Raw genomic sequence first — 10,878 nt, 5'->3', positions numbered from 1 at the left:
TGGCGCGCGCGCTCGCTTTGATGTCGCCGCCCGAATGCCGCTGTCAGTTGTCATTGCAGCGCTGTGATTCACAAATGGAAAACACTAAGCATCTTATTGGATTCTTGGCCAAAGTATCATAATTGGAAATCTGGAAATATTTCGGAAACGCCGCAAATTCCATGTTTAGTTGGTTACGAATTCTTCCTAAATGATTTATTCGTATAAATAAATGTCGGTCGTGGGGTAATTTTCTATGGAAGGTAAGCCTTCGTGTTTTCAACAATAATACAAAATATTTGTAATATGAAATTTCTTTTATTATTTTTCAGTTTGTTAAGTAATATAAATATTTACATCAAGTACATTATGTACAAAATTACTATTGCAATAAATAGTTTCGACTACTTAAATGTAAGGGTAAATAGAAGTAAAGTCTTATAGATAACATACATAGAACTGTGTGAGGCATGGAAGATTACTCATAAAACTGTTTTTATTTAAAAACCGGAATATATTTTAAACAACAAATGTATTAGGCTGAGTTGCATTAACTTACTTTAACTTAACTATAACAGTACCCGGTGTTTTTTGTATGAAGTTTGAGATTTTTGACTTTTGTTAAAGTTAAGTAAGATGGTGTAACTCAACCTTAATAACTATTGTAAATCAGCACATGGAAAGGAACATTCCCACCACTGCATATTGTTTATAGAACAACCTATGAAATGAGTCTAGCTACGTGTTATTTTACTACATTATAATATAACAATATACGTACTATATAGCAAAAATACAAAATAGTTAAAACTACACTACTGCTAATAAGTCGATTATTATGATATATAAACTTTAAAATACTGTAAAACATATATTTACATGAACTATTTACACATACATACGTTGAACATCCACCCATATACAAATATCAGTCGAACAGTGTGCACTCAGCGTAGGTATATTGTGTAGAACTTATGACTGTTAATAATGTTTAATTAATAAAAACAATGGGTATTTGATGCCATCAATCAATTGAAGTAACTTTTAAAAGCTGTCAAAAAGATAATTAATTTGTTCTCCATCTCAATTAACAGTTAAGTTTAGAGATTTCAAGGCAACTAAAATCTATTTTTGGTAAGTTAATTAAAAAGTCAATGATTTTTCAGGTCAACATAAAGTATTTTTTAGAGAACTTAACCTTTGGTGATATTGGTTACAGACCGGTAGTCAATTAAAATGCTCATGTAATTAAATAGGACTAAAGTTAACCATTAGATCTACTGGGCCTACCTACACGTTGTAGTCTCAAAATGAAGATGAAAATATTGATGAAACTTTCGAATTTATCCCATACGTTGAAAGACTTCCAAATCAGGTACATCACAGGTACTAAACAACTATTTATTTATTAACACGCGTATTTTATTTTTATGTATCTCGCTCGATCAGTCACCAAAATTATAAAGCTTTTGAGTTTAAACAATGTTATATTAAAAAGATTTCGAAATACAGCAGCTGTAACACTAAGCTACATATTTCTGTTGCAAAGATATTAATTCTGTTCCATGTCATAACAGATATTGAATAAATATTTATGCATATAACTCGATAACAGTTATATTAACAACTTTAAACTATCTGGAAGAAAGGTAATAAATAGGAAGATAGATGGAATCAACATGAGTCTTAAAAATTGTTTTATTTTATTAGTAATTTTATTTTTAAGTTTAATTATGCATACTAACAGTCGAAGCACGACTTCAGTCAGAGCCTGCATTATGCTTTTATTATTTACCACAAATAAGGCTGGGTTGCACCATCTTACTTTAACATTGACAAACGTCAAAAATCTGTCAAATTTCGTACAGAAAACACCGGTTATCGTTAAAGTTACGGTCAAAGTTAGGTGGTGCAACTCAGCCTAAGAATTTTGATTTGAATAATTAACAGCTATAGATGATTTGTTAACTAGCGACATATTCTGAGTAGTCTTATTCAATTATTTAATGTAGCTAATTAATGCTAAAGATTTTGCCTGCAACCTAGCAAATTGAATAATGCCTGTTTTCACCATCAATTCCTAATTTTTAAGTGACCCATATGAAAACAAAATGCTTGTTATGTGTATAAGGTCAACAAATTATACTGTATTTATTATCGCTTAATTAATTGCCTAGCTTTTTCAAATGAGAAATCTAGTTTTCGAATGAGATAATCCAAGCTTACTGACGACTGTGCCAACTTATTAGCACCTTATTATTGCTATACTAATCACACTTCCCACACATTGAAGATAAATATGTAACTTTGTATACATCCGTTTAATGTACTAATGGTCGATATACATTGGTTCTACAATAAATTAGGATTGTCTAGTTTATTAATTATAATTAAGTATATCAATTGTACCTAGAATTAAGTTTATTAACTAATAGTTAATCATATCACGGTGTGATCACGGCAGACGATGTACAAATACTATGTTCTCCCATTATTGCTCATGATCCAATGGACAGTCTTTTTTACCCCACATCAGAAAAGGGGCAATGTTTTCTATTGTTGAATTAAGTAGTTACTTATTGCTTTTTTACGTCTAGCTGATTAGATCTAATACTATTTATCGCTTGTTCCTAGCGTAGCGTAAACAGTAGGCCTAGGATGCGCACCATGATAAACGTTTATAGAAGAATTTTATCGATTTTACGCGATAAAATACATTTGACGTCTAAAATCATCGATAAGATTTTATCACGGCGCGCATGCTTTATAATTTTTGATGGCCTTTAACCTCTACACAGGCCCAGCAAGTTCAAAAATGTTTTTGTACTGGGTTAAGTATTAATAAGGGGTTAGAATTTATATTAGATATTTGAATTCTCTATAAAATAAAAGGTTTTTACGGCCATGGGAATTTTTGGCACAACTTATTTTATAGGAGCCCGTGTCAAAGTAAGCGTCCTTGTCACACTCAAATTAAATAAGTGCCTGAGTCAGTCAGTCAGTCAGGTGTGCATTCATTAGAGCCACGTACCACGCCAGGGTGCCTCCGCGGTCTTGAAATGTGGCCCGTCGCTACCGCACATAGCAATGTATTATATCTGTCACAGAACGGCGGTTGTCTGTTGTTATTCATCTAATATTTATACTGATTTGTGTTAATTTGAAATAAATAGGAATGAATTTGTGTGATCCAGCAACAAATTATAAAGTAAATCGTGAATATTGTGATAATATACGACATTTCAGGGATCTATTCCTGTGAGTTTTTAGCAAGTCTCATACGGCCGATATATTATATAACGCTGTCAGTCTATCTAAAAAACCGTTTTCGATCGTCTCCCCGTGCAGGCCGTCGTGTCTCACCTCCCTAGCCAGCTCCCTCTCCAGATGCCTAATATCGCCCAAAGAGACCGAACTACTTATAACCGGCCCGCTATAATCCTTACTCTTATCTACGTGAGTGTATATTTGCATCTTACCGTCAGTGTTCTCACTTCGGTACGGCTTTTCGACGTCACACACGTTTCGGAACATGACATCTCGGTCGTCGGAGACCCGCTCGCTGTCCTTGTACATGCATTTGCTGTACTCGCCGGGATCATACATCTCCTTGTAGTGGCTGGGCTGGCGGAGTTCGAAGACCTCGATTTCGTTGTTCTCGGCGATTTTGAAGGTGTCGTTTTTGGCGACGGTGACGTTGGGGGCGCCGCCTTTTTTGTTGACGGGGTTTTTCTTGAGGCGGGGTTGTTTTTTCTCGACCTTGAGAATGGTGGGGAGGCGGGTGGTGGAGGCGAGGGCGACTTTTTTGAAGGTTTTGGCGGGGGTTGCGGGGGTGGGGGTGGGGTCGGCGCTTTCGAGCTTGACGTCGGGCTTGGGCTCGGGCTTGGGGTCGCGCGCGCGAGGCTTGTCGCGAAGTCGCGCTCGCGACTTGTCGTGCGTCAGCGTGTGGCGTCGCAGGTCGCCAGCTACGCGGAAGCACTTCTCGCACTCGTTGCACTTGTACGGCCGGTCGCCTGCCGACAACACAATAAACATGTTGACACCACAGTCAATTGACGTACTTTTTAAAACTGTCAAAACGAAACTCTCCCATAGATTTTGTATGGCACTACAAGCAAGTGACGTCACTATTTTGTCAACCCAATTAAACTACTTTTACAATTACAATTCGATCAAAAATCGAAATTTACAGGTAATTTAAAATAAATTAGGTTTTTAACACCAGAATGAAGAGTCTTTTTAAAACAGTTGTGGTTTCGAATTATTGGGGTATGGTGTCAAACTGTCTATTAGATGAGTAAAGATTATAGCACACTTATCAACTCGGAAAGGGATCGTCACTTTATCAACTCGAGCCGTTCAGTAACTCTTTGTATGATACTCCCTTCCCTACTGCAACGCACATTAATCGGAATCGTGACGTCATTCCCTCGCCCCGGGACAAGCTAACTAATCGCAGTGCATTCGTGGTCTAGTTCAACTACCACTACTAACAACTAGCAGTTCAACTAGCATACTACTCGTCGTCCCCGCGCTTACGGTTCATTGTGCGTTAGCTTATAGCTCTACGTTCATATTATGTACTAGCTTTCCGCCCGCGGCTTCGCGCGCGTGGACTACATTATCAACATATTTTACGGATGCCTAATTTTTTCCAAAATAAAATTTAGCCTATGTTACTCGTGGATAATGTAGCTTTCGAATGATGAAAGGATTTTTAAAAACGGTCCAGTAGTTTTTGAGCCTATTCATTACAACCAAACAAACAAACAAAGTTTTCCTCTTTATAATATTAGTATGGATATTCAAACTGATTAAAGCGTTTGGCGATCCGTAAGCGCGGCCTCATCTAGCAGTAGCCGAGTCGATGCTGATCCACTTAAGTTACGTAATTACAAAATCAAAATCAAAAATATTTATTCAGTTTAGACCACAAGTGGCACTTATGACACTTATATTACATTAGGTTAACAGCGAGTACTTGCGAGCGGGCTCACTCGCATGCGTCCCACATAGAGACTACACTCACCCGTGTGCGTGCGCATGTGGCTGAGGCGGTAGGAGGAGGCGCGGAAGCTCTTGCTGCAGTACTCGCACTTGTAGTTCCTCTCGCCGGTGGAGGTGCAGCGAGTACTTGCGAGCGGGCTCACTCGCATGCGGCCCGGAAGGGCGCCGCGCACGGCCGGAGGGCTAGCTCTCGGGGGTGGGGGGTCAGAGGAGGCGCGGAAGCTCTTGCTGCAGTACTCGCACTTGTAGTTCCTCTCGCCGGTGGAGGTGCGGCGAGTACTTGCGAGGGGGCTCCCTGGGATGCGTCCCACATAGAGACTACACTCACCCGTGTGCGTGCGCATGTGGCTGAGGCGGTAGGAGGAGGCGCGGAAGCTCTTGCTGCAGTACTCGCACTTGTAGTTCCTCTCGCCGGTGGAGGTGCAGCGAGTACTTGCGAGCGGGCGTCAGAGGGTCGCGTAGGGCATGGGGGTTGCACTCGGCGGTGGGCGTACGATGTGGCTGAGGCGGTAGGAGGANCGCCGGTGTGGATGCGCCGGTGGAGGTTCAGCGAGTATTTGCGAGCGAACTCTTTCCCGCAAAACTCGCATTTGAAGTGTTTCTGTTGATTGGAACGAAAGGTAAATTGGAAATTATACTAACACCTAAAACATTGGTTGATTGATTCCTACTCTAAATCTCGCAGCGAGAGTTGAGGCGATAAACACAAGCAAGATTATACGCTCGCCGCGCTGACGTATTGCGTAGTTAAACTGAAAAGTGCTTGAACACATTTAGCAAGAATGAGGTGAAGTGAGAATGTAAACGACATTTAAACTTGAATGTATATTTGTTATGTGTGTTCTGCATTCAAATATTACAACAATGTGAGTAAGTGTTCGTCTACTTTAGCTGCGCGTGTAATGTATAGTTCCAAAATACTGAACTGTCCTATCAATGACATTGACAGTGGGGCGCCACCGTCAATACCGGATCGCTGGTTCCGATTTTTGTCATGTTGGAAACCATATAGTTGAACGATGGTAGCGCCCCCCTGTCATTGAGTTTGGTGGGACAGTTCAGCGTGGGTCATCTATATGTGCAATGACATATTGTGACGTGATAGAGTATACAAATACGAAAGAGATCTGAAGTCTCTGAAGTTTGACGTCACAAAAACACTCATTTGCTGCTCCCATGCTTCATACCTATAATGATTTCGAAAATACACATCTGAAGAATTTGATCTCTAGCTAACAAGACACTGCTGTCAAATTATGAACTTATCATCATCATTTCAGCCACAGGACGTCCACCGCTGAACATAGGCCTCCTAAGGGAGTATGAACTCACCTGGTCGGAATGTATGGAGGTCTTGTGGTACTTCAGGTCGCTCCACTGGCGGAACTCGCGCCCGCACTCCTCGCATTTGCACGGCCGGTCGTCGCTGTGCGTGCGCTTGTGGATCTAAACGCAATACACGTAAGGTTGAGATTCAATTATTCACATCTTGTAAGCCAGAGAAATATGCGAAAAAACCTTTCTGTCAGCAATGTAGGCTTGTGTAGTACATGTACTATGTACTAATTGGAAGCAATTCCTTTATTTATGTGAACGAGAACGAACTACTCCGTATTCCGGTGTACTAAAATGAACTGATAGTGATAGAATGAGACGTGAGGTTAGTGACATGTGAGCGCGAGTGAGATGGATACGGCTTTGTAACTGTGTTGCGAGTGTTTTTCGATATTGGACCATAACTACATAGGAATAAAGACTTTTTTCATTCGATCTACCGAATAGATTAAGCGTACTAAAATGAACTAATAGTACTAAAGCCTGGTGCGTGAGCACGTAGAATTTTGTCCAATGACCCCAAGCTACCCATCCTTATCGCTCGCGCGTAATTATGTTGCTGTCGTGACTGTGCGACGGGCGCTCGTAGTGAGTGTGCGAGCGCGACAGCAACATAATTAGGCGTGTACGGGCGGGAGGCAGTGGTTGTAAGGCACCGCTCCCGTGCCCGGGATATGCGGTCAGGAAGGGAACTAACTCCCTAGTGAGCCTAGAGTCCCTATTCCCTAAGACACTAAGTCCCTAGAGCCCTAGCCCTGCCTAACAATAAATACTTAGACATAATAAGGTGTGATAGGAAGGAAGCTGTGCCCAGGTCGCCCAGGGCAGCAGCGTTAGGACGGCAGGTAGGCGGCGGGGACCCGCTGCCAGCCCGGCAGACTCACCGGACTGATCATAGCGACGGCTAAGGGTGTCTTGGCCGCAGCGGGGGGAAATGAGACACAACGACGGACGGTTGATATCTGATTTATTGGTATTAACTATTGCTATTTATACATGGTTTATTGTTTGTACACATTTAAAGGTATTTGTTAGTGTGCCGTCGGTGTAGAGTGCCGACGGTGCACGCTGAGGGTTCATGGGTCGCCCGGCGGTCAATGCTGACGGTGCAGCAGGATGTACGATCGTGCTCGTACATATTGGCACCTCGCAGAAGAAGAAGGCGCGGAGGATGCTGCACGTGGCTGCCCTGCTGCCCGATGACCGAAGACCTTGGCTGCCGGTGACTCCATGAGTGGTTGATGACCCAGGTGGTGGACCTCTGGTTGGCTGTCCACATGGTGTCCACCTGGCTGGTTGACTGACCAGGCAGCTCGCGGGAGTGGTTCATGGTGATGCCAGGATGCTCGCGGACCTGGCGCTGGTGAGGCCTGGCACTGGTGTTGCCTAGGCTGATGGTGGGCCTGGCGCTGGTATGGCCAGGCTGGTGTGTTCAGGCTGATGGTGGGCCTGGCGCTGGTGTGGCCAGGCTGGTGATGTCAGACTGATGGTGGGCCTGGCACTGGTGTGGCCAGGCTGGTGTGGTCAGGCTGATGGTAGGCCTGGCGCTGGTGTGGTCAAGCTGATGGTGGGCCTGGCGCTGGTGTGGCCAGGCTGTTGTATAGCTGTTGTCCTCTTGATTGGTGCCCTCTTGGCTTATGTTGCGCTGAACAGCATCTGCGACTTCTCGGTTACCGGTGAGACCCACTTCCGGGAGGCCGGTAACTGATCCGCTGCTGTCAGGTTGGTGATGTTCTGATGATGGTGGTAGTTGCTCAACTTGGTGGTAGATGATGGTACTTGTCGTTGATGATGGTAGTTGTCGTTGGTAGGAAAAGTAGGTGTTAGGATGGTAGTGAAGGACAAGTATTGGTAGTTATGGTTGTTATAATTTCCCCCGCCTAACTAATATTGGTAACCTACACTGCCTAATAATGATAATATTATTTACTTGAAAACCATTACAAAAATGTTATGATAATTTACTTGGTATAAAGTCAATGGACTGCGAAATGCTTAGTTGCAGAAAGGTGAAACTATGCGAGAATCGCTGAATGGTAGTAATGCGCTCGCAATGTAGCAAAGTATGGTAATATGAAAAATGAAGATTTTGTGGCAATGCACAAGCCACAGTGATAAATAAATAAAACAATAGTTAGTTGTAGCCTCTTGCTTACTACAACTTGGTAAAAATGGTCGTTTTAAGATCTGTAGCTTCTGGTTGCTACCTGGTCGATCTTATTTCTTGGTTTGTAGCGTCTTGATTGCTACTGGTTTGGTAATGGTCGTAGGTTATGTAGACTGGTACGCTGCATAACTTAATAATGGTAAAGTTGTTAGCTTCTTGGTCGCTAACTTAAATGGTAATGGTTATAATTATGCAGTCTGGTTCGCCGCATAACTTGATAATGGTAAAGTCGTTAGCTTCTTGGTCGCTAACTTAAATGGTAATGGTTAATAATTATGCAGTCTGGTTCGCCGCATAACTTGATAATGGTAGAGTCGATAGCTTCTTGGTTTGCTATCTTAAATGGTAATGGTAATGCNTCTATGTATGTACATAGTCTGTTCAAAAATAACGGGAATTTTCGTTTTTTCAGAGAAGTATTTATTTATTGATCTACATCAGTATTTAAACTTTTAAAATAGTCCCTATTATACATTATACACGTGTGTTAGCGCTTCTTTCAATTCTCAAAATACTTCTTAAAGTCGATCTTTGAGATAGCTAATACATCGATCGGCGAAGCGTGTTTAATGTCACCTATGTCTGTAAAACGATGACCCTTTAAAGTTATTTTTATTCACGGAAATAGAAACTAGTCATACACAGCCATTTCCGGTAAATGTGGAGACTGGAAAATTGTTACAGTATTGTTTTAGCAAAAATTCGCGCCACTTTCACTCAAATTCACCAATTTTCGAACAAATTTTGTTACCATGTGTTTCATACCGACAAAAATCCAAAAAATATTCATAGCATTAGTCAAACGATATGCTAACATCATCAGCATCTTCCCTAATTGTGATTCGACGGTGTTTCATAACCACTTCTTTCAGTTTTTTCACATTTTCATCGGTTGTTCATATGCTGGTGCGTTCAGAGCGCTCTCTTCTATGTATTCATGGTCTTCTTAGATACGATTTTACCACTCGGAAACTCTTGATCCACTCACAGCAGACTCACCAAAGACCATTTTTAACATTTCAAACACTTTTCATTTCATTTTATAAGCAAAACTTGATTCAAATTCTTTAATCGTAAGGAGTTTGTTCCACCGTTTCTTCTCAACACTTGCCATTTATGTTTGTCTCGAAGCGCTGGTAGGGCCCAAATGGTAAGGAGATATGTAAAGTGCCCCATAAGGGCTACCTTTTTTTTTTAATTATTTACTATATTTTATTTTGACGTTCATAAGTGCCACTTGTGGTCTAATCTGAATAAATATTTTTTAATTTTCCTAACAAACAAAAATCGCCGAACTTATAAAACACGTGTAACAAGTGAATGACAAAAGTTCTCGATCGCAGCCTTTGAAGGTCCCATTTTTGGGTTTTTCGCTTATATCTCAGAAACTGTCTAAATAAATAACTATGCGTCCTAGCGATATGACTACTGCAAAAAAATGAAAACTCATTTAATTTACTACTTTTTCAGTCAAGTTTTTCGATAATATCTTGTATGGTTTTCGAGATGTCTGCTCTTCTACATAGTTTTGTAAAACTTAAACATTTTTGTCTTATATTTTCAAATAATTATGTGGAAATAGTTGCCATAATTTACAATAAGATGATAATTTTAGGTACTTTTTGATGATGAAAGAATATAAGGCGAGTCATCAATTCAGATTTTTCACAAATTTTTAAAGATGCTGAATTATAAAACTAGATGGCGATACAGTTATTTAATTGATACCATAAATAATTATTTTAGAAGTTTACTGCTTGAATCTGAGTTACAAATCTAAAAGGGCAGAAGAGGACCTCTAAGCAAGTTGTTTTGAGGATTGTTTACTATTTCTGGGTTTACAAAAATTAATTTAGAGTCATTTGCATAAATAGAATAGCAAAATGTAAAAGAACTGTATAGAAATAAATTTATTTCATATTATAATGAAGTTTAAATTTTTGTGATCATTTACTACTTTTGTCGGTAAAAAGTATTTGTTTGACTTAATATTATCATCTTTCATTTGACATTATTGATTGACAAACATTTGTGTCTATGGACATTATAATAATGTTTGTTTCGGGCTGGGTGTTTTCTAACCATAATATGTATTTATTTTTGTTATGTAAAAGTATTTAAGTATGTTCATATCCCATAGTACAAGCTCGCTTAGTTTGAGACTAGAGGCGCAGTGTTCAAATATTATGTCGAAGGATATTTATTATTTATTTATTCACTATTTGAAGATTACGGTTTAATCCAACTTACGGCTTGTTTTTACACTGTGGCGTCATCGCGTCGCGCAATGTCAGCGCGAGTGTCAGTTCGAGGTGTGCGGGGGCTGAGGTAAACGAATGCACGGCATCGAGGCGGTAAATGCTAGCCTTAAGGACTTAAGGATAAAGAAC

At 40.5% G+C, this 10,878-nt stretch overlaps 1 protein-coding gene across 1 annotated transcript; it reads right to left on the bottom strand.

Moving 5' to 3' along the window:
• Positions 1 to 322: 322 nt before the first annotated feature.
• On the bottom strand, positions 323 to 7,651 carry LOC114352642 (GDNF-inducible zinc finger protein 1-like). The gene is made up of 6 exons (XM_028304316.1): positions 7,502 to 7,651; positions 6,319 to 6,432; positions 5,514 to 5,587; positions 5,287 to 5,403; positions 5,009 to 5,133; positions 323 to 3,992 (listed from the first exon to the last, which is right to left on the bottom strand). The coding sequence occupies exons 1-6, from the start codon at positions 7,649 to 7,651 to the stop codon at positions 3,256 to 3,258; spliced, it is 1,317 nt and encodes a 438-aa protein (XP_028160117.1). The 3' UTR covers positions 323 to 3,255.
• Between the last annotated feature and the right edge of the window lie 3,227 nt (positions 7,652 to 10,878).

The sequence above is a fragment of the Ostrinia furnacalis genome, unplaced genomic scaffold (genome assembly GCF_004193835.3).
Source record: "Ostrinia furnacalis isolate ACB-3 unplaced genomic scaffold, ASM419383v2 OfSCF1411, whole genome shotgun sequence".
In the NCBI taxonomy this organism is placed as follows: Eukaryota; Metazoa; Arthropoda; class Insecta; order Lepidoptera; family Crambidae; genus Ostrinia; species Ostrinia furnacalis.
The sequence above is the reverse complement of the archived record's forward strand: the minus strand, read 5'-3'. Positions and strand labels throughout refer to the sequence as shown.